The sequence below is a fragment of the Bacillus rossius genome, chromosome 10 (genome assembly GCF_032445375.1).
Source record: "Bacillus rossius redtenbacheri isolate Brsri chromosome 10, Brsri_v3, whole genome shotgun sequence".
NCBI classification, from domain to species: domain Eukaryota; kingdom Metazoa; phylum Arthropoda; class Insecta; order Phasmatodea; family Bacillidae; genus Bacillus; species Bacillus rossius.
In genome coordinates this window covers 48,719,890-48,744,235 of record NC_086337.1, presented here as the reverse complement: position 1 = coordinate 48,744,235, position 24,346 = coordinate 48,719,890, and the positions used below count along the sequence as shown (strand labels likewise).

Sequence of the window (24,346 nt, the reverse complement as noted above, 5' to 3'; positions counted from 1 at the left end):
CTAATAATCCTCATTATTATTAAATATTAATTTTATACAAATAAAAATAAATAAAAACAATGTTACCGGGCATGTTTAACCTCTAATTAAAACTCCACGATCGAAGAACATTATTCCTCACTCATGTATTAGATGTAAATAAATTGTAAAAAGACTTATTAATTTTATTTGCAGTTAAGAAAAGTCCATTGTTTTTTGTGAAGAAAGTGACGGTTATGAAACGAGATCACATCACGTGTCGTCACCATTTTAGTTGTGAGCCATTCAAGGATGATGGCCTCCACAAAATCTCTGGTGGCCATAAAATATAAAGTCAAGTCGAAACGTATCGATTCGTTGCGTACGGGACAGATTGTATAATGAAAGCAACAATCGATTTTAAAGAATTCTCTGGCCATACCGCCAACAGAGGCTCGTGTTTATTTCTTGCAAAGGAAATCCGTAATAATTACTAGAAAAACACTTGAAAATAGTTTTAGCAAAACAATATTTGTGCCAAATAAATAGCATAAATGCGCAACAATTCACAGTAACCTCAATAGCACGACGGTGAATTACGGCGGCGTAATTCACCGTCGTGCTATTGAGGTTTCTGTGAATTGTTGCGCATTTATGCTATTTATTTGGCACAAATATTGTTTTGCTAAAACTATTTTCAAGTGTTTTGCTAGTTTGTTAGTAAAAAAATGTTCGCAGACTGTCGTTTCAAATTACGATGCGAATGGTCTGATATTGTATCAACATGTCTAAAGTTTGGGAACATTTTCGCATCAATAGTGAAAATGACAAATATGCAATTTGTAATCATGGTAGTGCGCAAATTTCACGGAGCCGTACTTACAAATCTACAACCAATTTAATGAAGCATTTGAAATCCCGGCACACATTACTACCAGAAAAAATAGTCTTTGAAGAAAACAAACTTTTGTTTACAGCACTGTCACCAACTAAGTCAAAAGGTACCACAGAAAAAAGTAGTGCTACCTTTGAACCCATTTTGAAAAAAGATGTTATGTTATCGGCGTTATCGCCTGTTAAAGAACCCTGTCTAAATGTTGAACTTCTTTGTGCACAGCCTAGTACGTACTTACTAGCAAACAAACTTTATGTGAAGATGCTTCTTCACTGGTAATTGAAAAAAAAAAACCCTCAACATTTAATCCTAAGTTTATAATTATCCTTTATACATGTTATTATCATTATGTAATGCATTAAATTCTTAAGTAGTTTTAATTATGTGACCAGAATTACCAGGAATCGAAAACTGGAATGACTCGGAATCGAGAATCGAAATTTAGGAATCGGTACCGGTATCGGAATCGATAAAAATGTGTACTCAACCCATCCCTAGTAAAAACACAATTTACTTCATTTGAATCTCCAATTTGAATTGCACATCAACTCTCCCCGTCAAATTCAAAATTAGCTCTCAAGGTTTTTAAAAAAAATATTAAAATATATTCACAATGGCGATAAAAACATAAAACCTTTTAAAAGTTTTTCTCGTTAACCAAGTTTCTTAAATCGATACACATATGTTATTTTATTTGCATGATTACCAAATTAAAAGAGCAATACCTTGGGGAACGGTAGTAGAAAAACATATACATATAAACCTATTAAACTTCATGTTGTCAGTGTTGAATGTTTTAATTTGCCACATTTACTTTAATTATTGGTATCATTATATGTCTGGAGGAACTCGACATGAACCTGATAATTAACAGAAATTTTTGAGACTTGAGAATTTAACACAGTAGCCATCTTGTTCTTTACTGCTTTTAAAAAAAAAAAAAAGTGGTATTTTCCACGGAGGTCCAACATACAATAATAACATAAACAGTGCAGTGCAGTGCAGTGTTGCACATAGGTACTTTACTGTAGAGAGAGATTAGGCCTTGCAATCTTGCCATTTCAAATATATTTTGATCCAGTTTGCAATAAAGCTTCCTTGCTACTTTTTTTTTTTTTGTTTGACATGGCATTGGACTCAGCTTTGGCTACTTGTTGAGTCAACACTTGTCAACTAGTGCACTGAACACTAGAGAAATGGTATTCTGAAGGTGCGAGGAGAAACGGAAACGGCAACAACCCCGCGGTGGCGAGCGAGGTCAAGTCACCGGGGGGTTGTCGTCGAGCAGAGGATGGGTGGGAGAGGGGTGAGGCGTGAAGGGGGCCCGTGTGGTTGCAGGCCAGAGTCCCGGGACCGGGTGATGCGCGAGGTGCGGGCGCTGGCCAAGCTCGACCACCAGCACATAGTGCGCTACTTCAACGCGTGGCTGGAGTGCCCGCCCCCCGGCTGGCAGGAGCAGCAGGACAAGCTGTGGCCGCCCAGGTTCGCTCGTGGCTACATACCTGCAGAACCAACATTTATTATTCACACACAGACGTCATTACGTGTTAATTAATAGAGTACCGGAAATTTCGCGGATTCCTCTGGCCTCAGGATAGAATTCAAAGTTATAGGTGTGCTCGACCCATGTTTACTTTCCCATTGGTTGATTTCTTAGCGAGAACATCTTTATCCTTGTTATTCGGCACCACCTGATTCGCTTACTTCTCTCCTAGCCAGACATCGTTGGCTCACGGTCGTAGAGGGGCGTGTCCAGATAACTGCGGTCCAATCATGAACACAGTGCGACAGTGTGGAGGTTTGCATTCTAGCTTGTGACTAAATGAATCCGCGAAATTTCCGTGGCTCTATTAATTAATAAACGTTATTTAGCGCAAATCGGCCACTTGTCAATACACTACGTTCAACCAAAAAAAAAATGCCTTGTGCGTTGATTGCAAGAGAAAAAAATTGGCAATGAAATCACATGTACCAAAAAGTGGCTGTAGTTTAGTGTTTAAAGTTGTAACATTTAAACTCTTTAAAAAACGCACACACACTTTACTGTAGTTACTTTCCTGTAATTTACTTACTTTTTTTTTAGCGTGTCATCAAGCTGGAGTCACAATGCCACGACACATCACACAAGACAAATACCGTTAGTAGGGACGATTTTAATGGTGAATTGCAATAAAACCGACATAACACCAGCAAGCAAGTGTCAGCACTGCGTAGCACCAAAATGCGAGTTATATAATGGAATTAAGTAGTTTTTAAACCAAATCTTAACTCAAATCATGGAAAAAGGACTCTTAACGTTGGAAATTCGAGGGAATGTCCTTATTTCCAGACAAACATAGCACTAAAGTGCATGGATCAGAATATTAATTTAATTTTTTTTGTGGTGCATCTCTTAAAGAATAAATTTTAAACCATAAATGCTCACCAACTTATTTTTATTGTTCTGAATGTATCTGTTCTAGACCAACTTATTAATAATTTTTTTTTACCGTAAAAATGCAACATACAAGCTTTACCCCTATTGTGGTGGAGCAAGTACTAAAAAACTGTTTTATTTTAAAAAAACAATAACACTGAAATCCTCTGTTTTAAAAATGAATTGGACTAAAAATGAATCCATAAAAATTGTGTTTGCCTATTAGGTGTCGTACAACATTCCAGCACAACAGAGTTAAAAGCGTAGGGTTACAATACCATAACATTAACACGACCAACTCTGATAGTGGCTGTCAGCATGTCTTTCCAAGTCAAATGTGTCCATAAAATTAAATATAGAATGTGCTGTGGCCCTTTTATTTCCTGTCGACAAAGTGCATAACAGTATAACATTTAATAGTCTATTGTATAAATTGAGATAGTTTATTTTGGATACAAGGAAGCAAGCTATATGATAAGGGATAGAAATTAATTCTGCTTAGTCATGCTAAAAATTGAAAATAAACATAATAAACAGTTGAAGGCATACTACAAATGTGAAAGTAAAACTAAATGTAAAGAGAAATTTGGTTTTTCAGCATAAACATTTACCAAATAGGTAAATATTTTTGAAGGTTAGTTCTGCAAGGTTTCTGTTTTTGCTTTCTGTACTGTGGCATGACACGACGGAAATTAGAAATATAATCTACTTCATGCAGGTGCCTATTTTGTCGTGTAGTGTTCATTATAGCATTGTGACTATGTAGTTTTATATGTTAGTTTGGATCATGGGTAGTTTGACACACCTGAAGGAAGAGGAACCATTATGAAATTACCTGAATTCATGTGATCCAGCCATATGCATTCTGGACAGAAGGTGAAATCTTGCAACAGCCAATGAACAAAAGAAATTGACCAGTTTGAATACATATGTGTGCAATCTAGCCTAGTACCAGAAAATAACACGAACGTCACAGTTCTCTACTCATGGCAACAACATTGGTGAACAACTGCACCGTAACAGTCTTTTGCAAACTTTAACATTCACAATGATAAAACTCTGTTCATTGAATAAAAGAATTCTTAGTTCAGTTTTCTGGTTTTTGTGTACTCTTATTATTTTTTATTTGTTCTCAAATTTTAGGGTTGCAAAATTTTGTAAGTGGTATAATACTTATAATCTTTTTAATTTATTTGGATGAAACAGTAACACATGAGTAGCATTCAACAGTGAAAATGGCAGTGACAGTAGGTAATTGCTCATTACAAATTTGCACTGTTGTGCTTGATTTTTTTTTAAAAATTATTTCTAGTAAATTATAATTACCGTATTTACTCGTGTATAGCGCGCCCTCGTGTATAGCGCGCACCACGATTTTTGCAACAAATTCCAAAGAAAAAAAAATTGAATTTTTTTTTCCCCCATAAATAAATTTTACTAACTTTTGTGGTACCTGATTATTTAAATTGATGTGTGGTGATGCGTCAGGAAAATACTTAAACTCTGCTGTGTAGAAGGGAAGATAATGAAGCGCTGTATCGTCACAAATGGTAAGTGGGCGGGAGGGAGGGAGGCGTGCCACGCTACGTTGCTAAGCTGGCGCGGAGAACTAGATGACTCACCAGTCGCTGCTGGGACGAGGAATGGTGGATAGCAAGGGTGGGAGTGGGGGGGGGGGGGAACTGGTGACAGACATTCTCTCTCCTCTCTCTCTCTCTCTCTCTTCTCTCTTCTCTCTCCTCTCTCCTCTCTCTCCTCTCTCTCCTCTCTCTCCTCTCTCTCCTCTCTCTCCTCTCTCTCCTCTCTCTCCTCTCTCTCTCCTCTCTCTCCTCTCTCTCCCTCTCTCTCCTCTCTCTCCTCTCTCTCCTCTCTCTCCTCTCTCTCCTCTCTCTCCTCCTCTCCTCTCTCCTCCTCTCTCTCCTCTCTCTCCTCTCTCTCCTCTCTCCTCTCTCCTCTCTCCTCTCTCTCTCTCTCTCTCTCTCTCTTCTCTCTCTCTCTCTCTCTCTTCTCTCTCCTCTCTCCTCTCTCCTCTCTCCTCTCTCCTCTCTCCTCTCTCCTCTCTCCTCTCTCCTCTCTCCTCTCTCCTCCTCTCCTCTCTCTCTCTCTCTCTCTCTCTCTCTCTCTCTCTCTCTCCCCCTCTCTCTCTCTCTCTCTCTCTTTTTTTTTACTAGCTTCTGAGCTGGCTTTCTGTAAAGGGGGGGAGGTCTAAAAATAAACAAGAGACCATGATGTGCGAGCTTGCGCGCGCGCGTGTGTGTGTGTGTGTGTGCGAGAGACCAGGTTGTGAGTCTGTGTGTGTGTGAAACAGAGGCCTTGTTGCTTGTGCGTATGTGTGGGGGCTGACCAGAAACGTCACCGTCACCCGGCAGTTAACGACTTCCACTCATCCTCGCCTCCCCCCCACCAAACTTTTTTTTCCGTGTATAGCGCACATCCTTATTTTTTCCCTTTACTTGAGGGGAAAAAAGGGCGCGCTATACACGAGTATATACGGTATATGTGGATCTATTACAGTATTTTTTTGTCTTTTTTTTTGTTGAGTATTTTTGCTCTATTCTAATATGACTTTTAGGATTTCTGGTGTGATTAAAAAATAATAATTATTTATTTCAGCATCAGCACTTCATGTTCTTTGGAGGAGGTTACCTCTATGGACCCAGTTAAACCATCGAAAGCCACATATCAAGACAAAAACTCTTCCAATGCTGGATTCCTCTTAAACTTGCGAAGTACTAACAACATAGACGACTCTCTAATCCACCCACATGTGAGGAGCAAGAAAGGCTGCCGCTCGTTGGATATAAGCGATTCTTTCATCACCTTTGAATCACCAGAAGAGCAAGAAGAAGAGTGCGATAGGAGGCACAGTGTTATCACTCTCAATAGCAACAGCTCGGAGAGCAACTCCAAGACCAAGTGGAAGAAACATTCCAACAGCAACGAGATGAAGCAGGCAAGTGTTCGTGGATTTCTCACATAGAGAAAAGTGGTTTTATGTGTCCTAATATTTTCTGTCAAATCAGTACTACTTCCTCTGCATTGGGGTGTTTGTTAACCTCTTAGCCGTCCACTGGTTTGGAATAAATACATAATGGAAATGGTCATTTTATTTTCACAACGATGAATGATGTTAATATTAAACTATTTGCATTATTGAAATGGCATGCTATTAGTACTGAAAGAATATATAGAATATTATATATTTAATATATATAATGTATATATCATATTGTATGTATATGTGTGTATATAGTATGTATTATTAATTCTTTCTATTTATGATTTATGGTGTGTAGCAAGTTAAAACTTAAGTAGCAAAAACTTTCCAAGGCATGTTGGTTCAGTAAAGTGGAACTGAAATGACGGTAGGTTTTGAAACTATGTATGTTCTTTAATTTCACCGACACAGTTTCCAAAGAGTGGTGAAATTAATAAGTGTCATGTTTGTGTGTTTTGTAAAATTACTGTTGTTGTTAAAGTGTAAGCAAGTTGTGAAATTGATTAAGCCTCATTTAGGAAATTTCAGAGGGTGTTGAACTCGGCTCGTGACTCGGTAATGTGTAATGTGCGGTGTGGTGTTGTCGGCAGGTGGTGGTGAAGCGGCCGTTCTCCCTGGACGTGGGGAGCGGGGACGGAGGGAGGCCCGTGGAGCGCATGTTCCTGTTCATCCAGATGCAGCTGTGCCGGGAGGAGAGCCTGCGCGAGTGGCTGAAGGACAACGTGGAGTCCCGGGACCCCGCCACGGTGCACGGCGTGTTCCTGCAGATCCTGGACGCCGTCGAGTACGTCCACCTGCAGGGCCTCATCCACAGGGACCTGAAGGTACGGCCCCCTGAGCCGAGCGACGTTGCCTGTCGCGCTGAACGTGCCTGAACTTGAACCAGTTTCGACAGCTGCCAGTTTGAAACACAGCAACTGCCAGGCAGAGTCGACGCCCGAGTAGATTGGGCACGTGTGAACCGAACTGGACTTCTCTCTCGAGCGGCCTCGATGCGTACTCACTCTTGTGTTCACGTGTATCTCAAGGGCTTATTTAAAAAAAAAAATTTAAGAGAAAGTGTTACTTAGTGTTAGATCAGCCGTAGTGAAAATTTTGAGGAAATATAAATAACAATTTAACAATTTAAGCATAAGTATGTATACAACATACCAGAGTGGTTCTAGTTTTTTTTAGTTGATAGGAAATATTTTGTACATCAGTTGAGAAGCATAATTCCTTTGCTGTTGCTCCTGATACCGACATATTTCCTGCAAGAACCCCGGCTCGGAAGTAAAAGTGTGATTTACATTCACCTCTAATTTTTACGCTTTCTTGCATATCACTCTCCACTTTATGTGAACTCGCAGAATGCTCAGGCAGTGTAATTTTCTTGCGCTTCACATGTTCTTGCATATAAACATGCCGTGTTAACTCCTGTAGATCATAGCGTTGGGTGAAGCAATTGTAAGGGCTGTACATTGTCAGAGCCAAGTGGTATTTGGTACTAGTAATGTTGTTCTTGTCGTGTTACAGCCTTCGAACATCTTCTTCTCCTTGGACGGGCAGATCAAAGTGGGTGATTTCGGCCTCGTAACCGCGATGGTCGAAGGCAGTTGCGACCAGACTCCGTGTGCTGAGGGTAAAACATTCTTGGCGGACGAGAAACACACGGCGCAGGTCGGAACCCAACTCTACATGAGTCCTGAGCAGGTTGGTGTGACACCACCCCCTGTGTGGATTACTGTTCTGTTCTAGCATGTGTGACCGAAGCATTTCATAAATAAAAAGCTGTCTCATTGTGATTCCCAATTGAGTGTCTACTTATTAATTTTTTTGTTCCTTTCTGATTGGGGTGATGTACGTAGACCATAAATTGCGTCCAACCGTCAATCCTTGTCTCTCAGTCGAAGGGTCTGCCGTACAACTACAAAGTGGACATCTACTCGCTGGGCGTGATCTTGTTCGAGCTGCTGGTGCCCTTCCGCACGGAGATGGAGCGGGTGACGACGCTGACGAAGGCTCGGAGCAACAAGCTGCCCCCTCAGTTCCAGCTGCAGTTCAAGGAGGAGGTGCGTGCCCCCGGGTCCGGTCCTGCGGGAGTGTAGAGTGGGGTCCGCCATTCTGTTTCATTACTTGGGTTTCCCCGCTTTCAAGGCGAGGTTAGGTCTCTGTGATGAAAAATGGGAAATAAATATGCACTTTCGCATCAAACGTGAGGCCACTGGAACTGGTGGACCAGCAGTTTCGCAATCAAAAGGAGAGATCAGTTTTAACTGCCTTACTTCTAATTTTGCAGCATAGAAAATTATACCATTTGCATAAAGCATGACATACAGAACATTGTGAGGAATATTCTTCAAGTCACATGACTGCAGTAGTTTGATCAAGCATTTAAAGTTTTAACATTTATTCAAAATATCTTCCTTGCATTTTTCATGTTTTTATTTTCCCTATGAATGGGTAAAAAAATTTAAAAAAAATCCTTCACATCTGAATTTGCCTGTCTGTAGACACCTGGCACCAGGTACTCCATGCAACAGTGAAATAAGTGTCGTCACTTAAGATGACTTGTCAAATAAGACTACCTAAAAGGCTTTTTAAAATTTTTTAACTTGCATAAAGTTCTCATCTTATCCACCAGAAAATATGGTACATGGCTCTTCTGGTATTTTTTAATCAATCACGCAGGATTAGCTATCATTACTACTATCTTATATGGAGTTGAGTTGAATCCTACTATGGCATTTTGAGCCAGAAAGCTAAGTTTATTTTTTATGTTTTAGAATAATGCACTTATATAATTCAAGTGTTAAGATTTCCTTTCCAGAGAATGAGTCGGTGAGATTGCACTTCAAAGCGAATAATGCTTTGCTGCTGTTCGCTTCCAGTTTGATCTCCTGCAAATGATGCTGTCCCACAACCCGGACGAGCGCCCCACCACGTACGGCATCCGCGCCCGCCCGCCGTTCAACCAGCAGTCTGCGGCGGAGTGGCACTTCGAGCTGCCGTCCCGCCGCAGAACCTCCAGCACCAACCACTCCACCAGCTCGAGTGCAGACTCGAACGTTGACCAGAGGTAGCGAGTGCCGGCGGTTGTCCTTCCCTTGCCGAGCAGGCGTGTCGTCTGTGAAGTGAACGTGCCTTGATTGTTGCTTAAAGGAATGAGGTGCCATTTGGTGTCAGGATGAACTCTCAGTAACTCGGACCTCAACCTTGATAACCATAATACATCTTTTTTTTTTAAAAAAAAATGGAATAATATATTTATTAGTTAGGAACTGTTGCAGGTCTAAAAATTGTTGGGAAAATTCTTGTCTTATTAATACCTTTAAAATTATTAGTAATAATAGTGAGTGAATATTTTTGTTTATAGCTTGTTATTGAACAAGCAAAAACCTTGCAGTATTACTTAGGTAGTCATTCAAACTTACAAGAAAGGTTGTGTAAATATTTGGTAAATCTATAATTAAAGAGTAGAGTATCAATTCCATTTAGAAATTTGCCATTTTATATTGATTTGCAACAGGGTTTATCAGTTATTCCATCAAGCAATTACTAAGACATCAGTACAGTGTGAAATTATGTTGGTTAATTCTTTTAAACATAGAAATATTTACATTTCAAAATGGACTCAACATTTTTTGTCACTTTGTAGGAGTGGCAGGGTTTTATGCATAGGTAGCAAATGAATAGGAGCGTTACGACTTAAGTGACCTTGCTAACTGTTAAGTGTTAGCAGTGCATGCTGTTTAGCCAAAAACTGTGCAAGAAGGTTTAGTTGACTGAGAGTTTTTAATGAGGAACATGAATTTGACCAGCGGAGAGGGCCTCCTTGTTTTAAAAATTAAGTGTACTTTTGACATGAAAAGGGCACATTAAAAATAAAAAAAAATAATGTATATACAACACTTTGGGGAAAACTTCATGAACTTACAGAAAGGTGAGGGAGTGTTTATAAATATGTACTCTGAAATATCAAGACAGACTTACTTTGCAAAAAACATTTCCGTTTTAAATAACTATGAAAATAAAAATAATTAAGTTAGTCTGGTGGCACTGTGAATTTTTTTCTTTTTGAGGAATCTGAGAGTGGGGAAACACAAAAAAATTATTGGACGATTAGGTTTGCTTTTATTTGAGTTTTGAATGGACAAACAACCCACAAATAGTACTATTAAAATTAAAAATAACTTATGGTTATGTATGTAGTGTACTTCAGCAGGTAGAACCTGCAACGTTTCCATATAATTACATATATTGAGAGTTCATCTTATTTCGGAATATAAGTATTATAACAATTCTATTTGTTAAAAACTATGTATATATTAATGTAAATTGTAGTTATAAGTTTCACATTGCATTTATACTTTCTGAAAAGACTGTAATTATGTATGTGATGTAAGGAAACATTTAGTGTTTGTATTTATTTATTGCGGATTGTAAAGACCTGCAGATATGACTGAACAATTTTGTTTATTTTACTGTTATTATTGTTGTAGCTAATGTATGCATCATAAAGTGGAACTTCAGAGTAAATTTGAAAGTAGATTTTACTTTTGCTGGAAAATCTGCCTTCTTAGTTGTGAAAATGCATTTTATGCATTTAAAATTTGAAAAGTTGACAATCTGGAATCCTTAAAAAAAAAATTTGTTTTCAAAGTGTTTATCAGTTAGGTTTGATAGTTAGGGAATATAGGTTACTAGAAGAAGATATACATTTTTTTTTGTAATAAGAATGCAGGTAGAGAACTTGAAAAATAGTTGGTAAGCTGTCAGTAATTATGTGATTGAACACTTTTATATTCAGACTATTATGAATCACTCTTTCCAAAGAACTGAAACATTTACGATAGCAAATTGTTTTACACATACACTTGCACAATGTCGGAGAAGATGAGTACGTATAAACTTTATTGCTGTTGCTCATTAATTATTTTGAGATGTGGGAAGTTATTTTAAATAATATACTTAAAGAGTACAATATTTAATTTGGCTATTCCTCTGATCATAGATAATTGTATAGGTTTTATTTTTCATTCCAATTTGTGCTTTCATAAATGTCAATGGTCTTAATTTTCATTTCCCTAAAACCTACTTTCAAAGTGAACCAATTATTGATGGCTTCCTTAGCAAGTGAAACTACAATATAATTGTATTTTATGCTACTATGATACATCTTAAGATATTCATGCTGTTTTCACATGTGAAATGAATTTGTTAACCTATTATTCTGGAATAAATATTTTTTTTGTTATAGTTAATCAGTTTTGTTCTGGTATGGCTGAGGTGCAGCAAGCATGCAAACCTCTGTACCTCTAAAATGGGCTTAAGTGTTCCATTGCAGTTTTGTACCTATGAGAAATCATGCTGCAGTAACGTCTGGATGAAGACTTCTAAGACTGTCATGCCGGCTGCTGTGCCGAGGGAAACTTTCTCAATAACAAGCTAAATTAAAAATTAATTTAAGAAATTTCCGGTTGAATGTGATTGCAAATTGGTGCATAATCCACAGCTATAGTAAGGATATCCCATAGCTAAAAAGACCTTAAGCGATGCTTCAAAAAAATTTTTTGGCACAACCATATATGTTATACTTTAAGATATTTTTTGGTTGGTGTCCGTGTCAGTGTGGTCAAATGGTAAGCGCACTAGTCTCTCATTAAGGAAATCTAGATTTGATACCAATCAGGGTCGAAACTCAACTTTTCACGAGTGGGAAATGTGGATGTTGCCTCCTCGTTTTCCATACTCATTCAGTGAATGTTCCATGCTAACCTCATAACCCCTCACCTCCAGTGACCTCGATGTCTATGAAGAAGTTAAACCCTGGTAACCATATCCATAAATATTAAACTTGCTTTGACCTACTCAAGACACGTCCCGAGTTCTAATGAAGCAAATGTCATCCCACAGAAAAGAACTGTATCCATTCATGGCCTTTCTGCAGATTTGCGTTCTTACGCTTACAATACGGCCAATTGCAGGTTTACGTTCTTCGTCTATGGCAGTACAGCAGTACAGGAAAGCGAGGAATTTGAAAAATCTGCTTGATATGAGTGTGTGTGAAAGCTGCTATAGGAAGTTTGAAAGAACAGATGGGTGTTACAAAATCAGCCTGGTAAACGACAACTCTCTATAAACATAACACATACTTTGCAACTTTTCCACAGTTTACGTTGAAATGTTATAATGAATAAAGCAAAATTCCGAAAGCAGATTGAAACTATAACATACAGCATTTGACTATGAATTTTGGCTTCCATCTCATTTGTGATGGTAGTGAAGATAATTACGACGTGATTGTTATTTCCGCAAATAGCTTGTTTAGTTGAAAAATTTTCTTTAGTTTCTATGAAATTTATGAAATATGGGAGTTTCGACATGCAAACCACTACTGGAACAGGTATCATACCCCCAATAATGCTAACACTGATGTAAGTGGCTCGTTAAACAGCAACAGTAAGTGTTCAGGGGTAAAACACAAGTCTAAATGATGCTAAAAGGAACAGTAAAACAACTTGGAATTTAAATTAAAAACCTGATTCATGATGCCAGGAACCTATGGCAAAAGGTAGTTAAATCAACAATGGCACTAGTGATTTGAGAGCCATTTATTAACACTTTTAGCAGTAACACATTACGTACTTACAATATCCACCACCAATACTGCTGTTTGATTTCCATTTTATTTGTTCTAAATTTTTCTTACTAAAATGTTAAGAACATTAGTGTAAGTCATTGCTTTGAAAGTAACAAGAACAATATAATAAGTATTGGCCTTACACATTACTTAATTTATGTTGCACAGTCTGTTGTAAATTTTTTTTTACTGTAAAGACAAGTCTAATAAGGCTCTTCACATAAATTTATATCTATGCATCTTGCGGTGTTAGCATAACACATTCAATGTTGTGAACCCCTTTAAATGGAGCCTGCAAGTCACTGGGTCCTGCCTCGGTTCTTTCTGAAGCTTGTTGGAATGCAATCCTTTCTTCAATCTTGTTAACGAGTTCATCGATCGCACTAATTGTTGCTGGGTTGAGCAATGCTTCCATTTCGCACTCCCACTGGGCACATTCCACTGCAACATCACAACAGATACTCCCGCACATGTCAATAGTGTCATTTTGTTTCAAAACAAACAAACCAACTATATTGATGTTAAATTCCTTCAGTGCCAGCATTGCGTGTTGTGTGACCAGCACTACCAACTTACAGGCACACCCATTAGTAATCAACATTTATACAAATAATAAAGCACGTTTACACCAAATACTAGATTCTACAAAAGAAATAAAACACGCTCATATAGAGTAACTTAATGAAAAACCCATCAAATACTTTTAAAACTACAAAGATTTGTAAACAACTTAATATCTATAATACAAAATGTGTAAGTCTCAGGCTTTATATTTATTTGAGGTACTGTACAAATGGTTTTGCCTTCTTATTAAATTATTTACTTGAGCTAGAGATATTTGTCATACGATAATTCAGCACGTGTCATATTACTCTGTTTTCATAATAAATAAACACAGCCTAGTTCCATGATGGATGTCAAAATCAGTAACAATTTCAGAAACTCGGCAATACATGGCAGCACTATGTGTACCATTAACTATGACCTAGAACTAGGGGCAAAGCAAGGGGGAACATTTGTGCATATTCTGTACAAATACTTCTGCTTTTGTAGTCGCACTTCAAATAAGTTAATTTTTTTAATTTCTTTTTTTTTTTTGTACATTATGATTATAAATTAAAAATAAATCAAATTTACATTATAATTTTTTTTACAAGGAAATTCAAACCATAGTTTTTCTTTCTTAAACAAAAAAAACTGTTCCCAGGTACTGTTCTAGAATCAAAATCCTTACTTCACCCCTTTTTTCTTTAAGCACAACTGCACATCTTGTTCCTAAATATAAATCACATCCTGTAAATTTTTCAGTTGGTTCCTTTTTTATGAGATAAATAATAGCATTACCAGAGATGCAAATAATGAAAAAACTAAGAGCTGGAAATTTGGACAGACGGCAGATTTTAAAAATGTTGAAAAATCATTCACAGTGGATTTTTATATGTATTAACCGATTTTGTCGGCAAGTGCTCTCTGTGATGTCAGATGATGAATACTCGCATGAGCTGCAGATCAGCACCCTTGTGCGAGATTATAATTGCTCGGAACACTGGAGTCGTGGAAGTTGTGCAGCGGAACTTTAAGTGAAATCAGATTTTGGCGAGCCATTCAGTTTATGTAATCGCAAAAACATTTTTATAAGTCGCAGAGGAGGATTGCATTAAATATAAAGTTTCTTACTTTGTATTTCAGTATAATGCAATAAACAAATACCTACAAAACCCAATTTATTATTTACTTCTGCTTAGTTAATACAAAAAAAAAAAAATTATTGTTCTAAAGTTCTTTAAAAATTGGCAAAATGAAATTACGAATAAAATGTACAATATAAACATTAACTGGAATGAAAGAAATGAATATACATACACATTTATTTATTTATATTTACTGTATATATGTTTACTTCTCATCATTCCATTACTGCAGAAAATAACATCAGCAATAATGGAACCTGCTGACGATTTTCCTAACAGTAGTTTTAAATTATCCAGAAATTTTCTCCTGCAGAACATACTTGCTTTACTGTCATGCAAATACTTGTCTACTATCGTAGGTTTAGCATTTTTCTGGAAAAGCTCTTGTTATTGGACTTGAGATTATGTAGATCCATCAATGCCATCAATTCAAAAGCATTGTCACTAATTTCTGAGCAGCATGATTGTAACAAGTACTACATGTCAAGGTTCAACAAAATAAAAAATAAAAATCAATGAACATTCATTGTTACATCCACCATGCTATTCGCTCTCTCAACCTGTCTAAACTAACCTCTGTTACAACTATGCTCTTTCCACATGCACTCGCTGCTCAACCTGTATGCCAAGAGGCAGTTAAACGGACCATTATTGATACATGGATATCATGGATCTAAGTGAACTGCTTCCCAAGTGGAAGAATACTAACAGAAATTTGAAGTAAATTGAAATGTTATCACCTAATAATAAATAGTGTGGTCCGGCATTCATTTTGTTACTAGCGAACGGAACATGTGATTAGGTATGTAATGGACCTTGTCAATTATAAAAAAAAAAAACTTTGATTAGAAAGAATTTGAATTTTGTGCCTAAGTTACTATAGGCCTAGTGCAATTGAAATTTTTGCTTTTCCTCTACAAGGAAAATATTTATTATCAGGATACAAGGGCCGGATTTAGAGGTCTGGAGGCCTCGGGGCAACAGAGGAGCGGAGGCCCCCTGGCCCCAAATTATTTTCTAAATAAAATGAATAATTTTTTTCAGTTGAGTTTTCCAATAAATAATTTATTGTAAAATCAAGTAGATTTTCTTAGTATTTAAAAAACATAGGTACATAAATATAATCGGAGACAAGAATTATATGAAATTATTGTGGGGGGCCCTCCGTTTGTGGGGGCCCCGGGGCTTATGCCGCAGTTGCCCTCCCCTAAATCCGGCCCTGAAGGATAGGGTATTCCATCTAGAAGGTCGCTTAGCTCTCTAACTTGTTATCTTGCAGAAGTCACAAGTTTTGGGTTTCTAAACTGGTACCGTCAGTTGGGGTAACATTGGCCCTTTGAGGGTAACTTTGGCCCAAGACAAAAAAAAATGTTAAACCATGTTACAACTCTTCAAAATATTTATTAGATGTGATGATACATATGTAACATATTGTTGAACCGGCCACAGGCTGGAAGCAGATGATGATTTGTAAATGTAATTACAATTCTATATTACATACACGGCACGATTCTGCAATTATTTTAAACAATAACTTCAAAAAAATTAGATTTGGAATATGTACCAGTACCTCTCATTTGTAAAACAGAATCGGTGAGTATTTGTAGTTCAGTGTTCATATTTTCAAAAAGATTCTCTTGTTCTTTTTTTACATTTTCGTAAATCATATCTTTACTTTCTGATAATAGTTTAACTTCGGTCATGTCTTTTAAGCAAATATTATACCAGCTTTATTTTTTCCCTGTCAATGAAGGTCGCGCTAAAGCACGGGATGTGCACTCATTAGAGAGATGCTTGAACAACGTTTTGTTTGTGTGCACGGCCGTAAGAGCGCTAGTGTTAGTGTGCTCACTGCTCGCTCAATGTTTGTTTACGATTCGTTGCCAAAGCTCAATTGTAATGGCGGCAATTTTTCTTTCGTATTTTTGTTTAGGACTTTAAGTTATTTGCGTGCTACTTGCTTATTGCTTCGTAGGTGGAAACTGGAAAATATTTGGCGTTTATTTATTCAATTATTTAGTGGTCATATTTTCATTGAGGTAAGATTGTTAAATTGAGTATAAAATTACGTATTAAGTAAAATACAATGCCGCCACATGTACGAAAATGCTGTGTGCCTGGTTGCGATGATAAATTTGCTGTTAGACACCGCTTCCCAGTTTACGAAAAAACGGTATACAATGAATGGATACAGAGAATAAACGTCGAGAAGCTAAAAACTCACCACCCTCTTAATGCTGTAGATGTAATTGCAAACTTCAATAGTAATGCTAGCTTGTGACATAGGTGGTTTTAGCATAAATAGCTACTTAGGTCATTCTTCCACCAATGTTTATACGGTTAGTACTGTGCACGGCCACAACAGCGCTGCAAATAGCGTTCTAGCTTCTAGCTGTTATTCAGAGTGTGGCCTTTCTATCCCTCCCTTTCTTTTCTATGCGCTAAAGAAACGTATTTATTTGAGATTCCCGCACTGGCACTACACTGCAATTGTCTGTTCGCGGTCAGCACTAAATTATACACCTTGAAAGAAAGCGGACAGTACCTAACATATCTATGAAGTATGTTGTTAGCTCGCTTAACTTAATGGTCAGAATTAAAATAATGAAAAGGAAAAAAAAAACAACCTCTCATTTTAGTTTCGATCACCTAGACAGGTGAGAAAATAACCTCCCATAAAAAAACCTAGAATTTTCGCATAATTGTTTGTAAAGTAACACAAGACAAGTACATAAGGTGTGCCGTTCATGCACACTCCTCATTCATTGGATACAAGCGTGTGACGTATCTAGGAAGACCATAGAAAAGGGAAGACTTGGTAAAATAAACTCATCATTGTGAACAAACGAAACAACCAAATGCATTAGAGGTGTAAAAGTAACGAACAAAAGCGTACCCGTATGTATTCGTTACTATAACAATCAGTACTCGTTACTATCGTATCGTAACTCGTTACTTCTGATACCGCATAACATGCTATGAATCGAGTCCTTCTGATACCGCATAACATGCTATGAATCGAGTTCTTCTGATACCGCATAACATGCTATGAATCGAGTCGTATTGCGTACGCATACAGTATGACGTCGCGTAAATAATAATAAATGGAATATATACAATTAACAATATTTGATAATTAACAGTTTTTGTTAACCAAGAAACAATTAATTCTCATTAGAGAGGCTTTATTATATTATCTCTTTTAAGAAAATAAAAAAAAACGTGAAAATTCGTGATAATAAAAAACAAAAACATAGGTACATATTTCTAATTTGTAAAAAATACTTTCTTACATTGTTTCTGTTCCAATCTCAAACTTTGTCTACACACACAATACCTTTAATAAACAGTAAAAAACTTGGACGACGAATTTCCAAATCATCGAATATGCGCGCGCATGCGTGAAACATACGAAAAATGTGAGTAACGAAATGCAGCCGTGTGTAACGTTTCGTTACTCGTATATAGACGGCGCACCCGTTACTCAGTAACGAATACATACGGTTTGCTACAGCTCTAAAATGCATTATTTTAATTTCAGTTAAGTTTTTAATAAGTATTTTTTTAAGGTTTTACAGATTATTTTGAACAATTTTCGTTATCAAAGGTTATTTAATTCCTAATGACAATATTTGGGTGGATATGACCATTTGGTTGGAATCGTCCAGCACATTTTAGGCTATAATTTTAGGGTTCAACGCGCGCGTCGCACATGCACACATGCAATTGCTTTCGGGAAAACTTAAAACAAACGATGATCGCACGTGACGAAGCCAATATAGTTATGTATAGTTAGGCTTGCCATACGTCCCGGTTTGAAGATGTTGTCCCGGTCAGCGATAATTAACAGCCAAAAAATGTATAAAAAAAAATGAAAACAGGTTACCAGCCAATATACGCAGCTAGTACCGGAAATCCTATTTTTATCGTAGGCGGCGCAAGAGAATAGGTGAAATATGGCCACTTAAAAAGCTGTGCGGTTGAGAAATGCCAACATCAAAAATTAAGTTTTATATATAATAAAACAGAATTTTCTTAAACATACTAATTCAAATAGATCAAAATTTATTAAATGCTGTATTAACATAGGGTTGTATTAAGTATAATTGCAAAATATTATATTTTGAAAATTTCTTGACAGTGATCTTAGCAGCAATGAAATAAGTATGGTTGCCACACATTTACAGAAGTATGCCCTTTTTTTTTTTAAATTTTATATTGAAGTTGAGATTATGATTTTAAACACTCATACTTTGAGACAATGCAATTTATTTTTGAAATAAAAAAATAAAGTGTTTTATTTGGTCCATATTGCAAAATAATTAATATTAAACATATGTTACCCTGCTGCCTTCTGCCTATGGTTAAGATGATGCAAGTAATTACCCAAGATGCCTACTAGCATATTCCGCAGGTCCTGTGTGATAGTTTACAAGTTAGTTGAGACATTCCTTACTCGGAGCGTGACATCGTCACGTGGCTGGCAGAGGTATCCCCAGCTGTTTTAGCCACCAGGGACACTATGTATATTGGCCATGATTCTATGCTACTAAAAGAAACGTGGGTATTCTGGTGACTGCCTTTAATTACACGCACCCCTCGTACATGACACTACTGCAAACAAGGCTTGATGACATCAAGAGCCGAGGGTCGACACGATACGTTGCGAGTGGTGACTGTGCGTACAATGCAGACATAGTTATGCAGATTTTAACATACAGACCCTCTCACTATATAAATCCTGCATTTGACATCAATTTTCCTGAAACTCAAGTGAAGGAAAAGAAGTTTAAATTTAGCTTAGATTAAGAATAACTCAATACATATTTGATTAGAATAAAATATGCAGTAAACTTGTATACACTGTTTTTGAAACTTCAATTTAGACCTAATGTGTTATAAAAATAGTTATATATACTTAATGAAGTACTTTTTTTATTGCATATATATTATCCCCTATTTTTAAAGTGGAGGAAGGACCCACAAGCTTTATTTAAAAGTTAGCACCACCACCACCACCACCACCACCACATAATTTAATAAAACATGCGCTGATGAAACATATGTTCATAGGCGGATTTAGAGGGGGTATTTCAAACCAATGGAGCAGAAAGGAATAAATAAAAAAACAGAAGTAACAAATAAAACCTTTATCTGACAACACCAGCAGAAACAAGAAACTAGGAGATGCATTTTTTAAATGCAACATAATGAACAGAATAAGAAACAATATCATTTTTTTCCAAAATAAGCCCTTTAAAAATATGAATAAAAAAATAAAATGTTTACAAAACAATTTATAAACCACATTGTGCTATAGACTCTAATAATTGATCTGACAGCTAGCTTTAAAGTGCAACACAACAATAAAACTTAAGTTGGCTAAATCTAAAGGTTGAAACAGCAATGCACACACGTAATCTAGGAAATGCAGTAGGCTAACTACAGTTACAAAGCACACACTAAACAAAATTCATGTTTCTTAGAAAAAAACCTGATTTTTAGCCTACTTCTGGCCCCTTTATACAATAATGTAGCTCTCATGGAAAAGAAATAATCTCTGCAATGACTGGAATTGAAGAACTGTAATGATTCACATGAAGTAAATGGACCTTACAAAATTATTCTTTACTTTCTGGTACAATTTTTTTAAGGACTTATTTTATGTTCATTCACAAATTGTAAACTTCTTTCTTATAATTTCCTGTATTTATGCAAACTTCTCTCTGGTTTTGCAAAGTACCTACAAATTAGGAATTATAGTTTTTTATGTAACACAGGAAGGGGGAACCACATACTCCATTAAGCATATTTTACAATTTTAGTTGTAAAACATTTACAGTAAAATTTTCTGAATTTAAAAACTGTAAAATTTCATTACAATAATATACATGACATGCAAAAGGATATATGGTAATTCACCTTCATGATTGTAATAAACTAAATTTATAATCAAATATATTGTACATTCTGATTAAAAACTTAAAATAAAAATGCAGTAACTTAAAGTCTTTAATATGATTTTCAAGAGATTACAGTATTTCTAAACAATAAATAGGAACTAGAGTACATAGGATTGATCGTTGCAATGTGCAAAGCAGTAAATGTACTGTCTGTGCCAAAAGTTTTGGCATCCAGTTATGGGCTGGCTAGTTATCATAATCTAGTCCGCTTGGGTAGCTGAAATTCCAGGTGTTCTCCCTATAGGGCCATCGAGAGACACCAATGTTCCTTCTCTATCATTTAATGAACAACTTCTCGGACCCTACAATTCAACAAATCGAAATACTGTAAACATTACTATGGCCATAACTGTAAACTTTATCTTTACCACCACTTGAAATGTCTCCTATGAATTATTTTAACAACAGACTTGTAATGTTCACCCTACGAGAGTAAACCCTTGCATTATAAGAAATCTCAAAACTCAATCTGTGCTCTGATGATCCCCCCCCCCCCCCCACACCCCAAAAAAACAACCTTTAAATGGCCCTGTCTAGCTGTAAACTGACCGTTGATCACTGCAAACGTTTTGTGCAGTGAGACATTTATAATCCATTACCATTTGTCAATACAATCACATTGATAATTATGATGATGATTCTCTGATACTCGTGTCCGAAGGTTACACTAGGTAATGCAGCAGTGGAGGAAGCCACAGTGCACCTTGAGTTTTCATGGAGGGTGATTGTGTGGTGGTTATTTATTATTTTCTCTCCACACCGTGAATTTTACTTTGTAGTTTTGAAACCATTGCACGATAGCATCCATCTCCATGTCAAACTGTCAAGTGAATGAACGTTAACGATGTTTTGATAACGGCCTTAGGTTTAGCTTTATACCCTGACCATGCATTTTCAGCCGCAAAAACATTTGGTGCAGACAGTAATTTGGAGTTATAACAAGTACGTACTGCCAACCACTACCGACCAAATTCTATACACAGCTAATAACCATGTAAAATCATTACACATGTATGTAAAGCACACCTTCACCTCCAATTTCACATACAATTTGAAGCAAAAACCTTAATCACAACATACATAATTTATAATTATGGGCCTACAAATTTCAGTTCATGTTTGTTAAAAAAGAAAGAGTGAAAATATTTTGTCTAGAAAAATATAGCATTCAAATTTTTCCATGAACCAACACAAATTTTAAACGCTGAATGAAGGTAAACATACGTTATCCCAATATCACCGCAAAAAAATTCTACTGGTTGAAAGAAACTGTAGTTCATAAATTTATTTCAGGAGAAAAAAATAATTTCATAGCCAGTGGATCAGCATCAGAGGCTGATCTGAATTTTAGGGTTCATTTTCCACAGAGGTTGCAATCTGCTTATAGTTCGCTTGTTTTCAATTCATAGAAATTCTTCACACTGCAGATTTTCCCACTGTATGCACTTAGCCATTATATGTTGTTTATTGTGCACACATTGAAACAAACTCTGGGGAGTTATATTGGGCTCATTATTATAATGAAACTGAGCACAAACACATTTATACTGGACGACGACACACACAGGCCTGATCATCTCCGAACCCACTTTTAAGCTCCCTCTATGAACGCTCGGCGTGCGCAGACAGTGATCACGTGACTGGACACGATTGTCAATACCCATTACAAACTCCTTGGGGCAGACTTGTAAGGCTACCTACCCTTTTCGCTACACAGCTATTGAATTCAAAACACGTAATTTTAAACAGCAGCTACTTCAAAAACAATACAAACAAAAAAAAAAGTGAATAAATTTAAAGTGGGTCCAATACAAAACCCAGTCATCAAAATTAAGTTCTTTTTTATTTTTTTACATCTCCAGTTAGTAAGCGCTGTTTTGTTGTTTCAAAAAATGTACGTTCTTGTAAAGTAGGAAGACCAAATCATCATTTAAAGGAACAAGTCATCCACTACCTACTACAATTTACCTAATCATAATGAATATAAATACCACATGTAACTCACAAAATTGGTGTTTTTTTTTTTTTTGCTTTTTTTTAAGCACTCATAAAATGCACCTTGAAAAAATTCTGAAGCTAGGTCCTCGTACACTGCTATTGTATAAAAATTCATCTTTGAACCTTAAAATTTTACATAGTATAAAAACAGTATGGGTAATGAAATTTTTTTTATAAAAAACAGCTTAACAAAACCATAAGCAGGAAACAATTTTTTCAGAGAAAAAAGTTGTACACAAATACAAAAATAAATAATTTTAAAATTCATTGAACAAAATGCATGTACTCAATTAAAAAAAAATGTTTTTGGCACTCAGCTAATAGCATTATTTTTAACACTAAAAATCTGTTCGTCTACGACGACAATGTAACCACATTCATATTTGATTTATTATCTGTCGCAACACATTCAGCAAATACTAGAAAGAAAAAAAATTTAAATCATCTCATTCCAATTTAAATAACTTAGAAAAATGTTTTTGTATTGCAGCGTTCTTGTGCTTATTTCAGAACATAAAGCTTCAATATAATGTATTAATAACAACTTACAAATTTAGCTTCAAGTAAAAAATTGTACACGTTTAATTTACATTGCCAATGTTATAAGGCAACAACAAATTTGCTTGGAGTAATGAACTTTACTATTTATTTTTTTCTAAATCTAATAAATTGGTTTTAAAGTTTTAGATATTACGTCAATTTGAAATTCATAGCTGTTTTAGTTGTCAAATATATTGTATAAAATTTCCCTTGATCTAGTAATTTTTTGTAAGCAAAAAAAAACTTTCTTCCCTATCCCAACCTTTATTTCAACCCAAAAATTCAATTTCTGCACAACACCAGAAAAAATAGCAATAATAAATAATAAATACCTTATCAATGCTATTCAGCACATAGTCCATCCCAAAAATACACCACTCAAAGCAATAAATACTTAAGACACATGGATGATAAAATGTAAAAAAATATTAATTGTAAGATAAAGTCATAAATCTAGCATGAATGATAAAATGTAACAAAAAATTAATTTCAAGATAAAATCATAAATCTAGAATGTATATTTTGACTAAAAATTTTATGAGAAGAATCACAATATAACAACAGTAGTATTTAATGTAATTAGAAGATATACCTATATTCTGCTTAGCAGCTTACTATTTTTTCAGACACCTCTTTATCAGAAGGTGTAGAACATTGCTTTAAATTCTAACATACTTACAATCAATCCTTTAGGAGATTAGTTCCAAACTAAGACCCTTAACATTCATCATAACGACTTTTGATTACTTATGCATTGTCTGTACATTTTCAAAGGTTATGGCGAGTACGATTATATAAAAAAAATTAGGCAACAACGAACAATAACAGTATGTACACGTAACTAACTAACTTATATCTCCATTAATTCACTTATGCTGTGCAAAAAGAAAATTGTTAAGTATTAGTTAGCACATTGTACATACAACTTTGGCTCATTTCCAGCAAGGATCCCAACAAAGTTAATGGAATGTTAAACCCCACGAGTTAGTCCAAACCATAACATACATAACTATATATAAATTATGTCTATGTCACAAAAAGACACCATAATTGCACTTATGATAGATGTACGGTATCAATATTTTTTTCTCCTCTTCCCAAGAAGTCTTTCTATAGACTGTCCAATCTCAGCTGAAATGAGAGTCGAATTCTCCTAGCAAACAGCCCACCGCACCAAAATACCCCTGAAAGCATGAATAAATAAAATTAAAATCGGCACACAAAATTCTTTTTGTAATTCATAAACCCTCATACCGTAAGCAGCA

The 24,346-nt window shown here is 36.0% G+C and overlaps 2 protein-coding genes across 9 annotated transcripts in view; one reads left to right on the top strand and one right to left on the bottom strand.

Annotated features, from left to right (window-relative positions):
• The window catches only part of LOC134536121 (eukaryotic translation initiation factor 2-alpha kinase), a 29,297-nt gene extending 17,792 nt beyond the window's left edge, over window positions 1-11,505 (top strand). The window contains exons 12-17 of the mRNA XM_063375704.1: window positions 2,192-2,335; window positions 5,883-6,222; window positions 6,858-7,091; window positions 7,783-7,959; window positions 8,154-8,318; window positions 9,138-11,505. Coding sequence (XP_063231774.1) covers window positions 2,192-2,335; window positions 5,883-6,222; window positions 6,858-7,091; window positions 7,783-7,959; window positions 8,154-8,318; window positions 9,138-9,329 — 1,252 coding nt within the window. The 3' untranslated portion in view covers window positions 9,330-11,505. The remainder of the gene's footprint in view (window positions 1-2,191; window positions 2,336-5,882; window positions 6,223-6,857; window positions 7,092-7,782; window positions 7,960-8,153; window positions 8,319-9,137) is intronic.
• Window positions 11,506-12,845: 1,340 nt separating this feature from the next.
• Window positions 12,846-24,346, bottom strand: part of LOC134536118 (pantothenate kinase 3) — a 34,622-nt gene continuing 23,121 nt past the window's right edge. For 4 of the 8 annotated variants that reach the window (XM_063375695.1, XM_063375692.1, XM_063375693.1 and 1 more), the window contains exon 10: window positions 12,846-13,330. In XM_063375695.1, the coding sequence (XP_063231765.1) occupies window positions 13,139-13,330 (192 nt within the window). In that variant the 3' untranslated portion in view covers window positions 12,846-13,138. Of the gene's footprint in view, window positions 13,331-19,715; window positions 24,266-24,346 lie in introns of those variants that run through there. The other 4 variants (XM_063375697.1, XM_063375698.1, XM_063375700.1 and 1 more) reach the window with 1 other exon arrangement.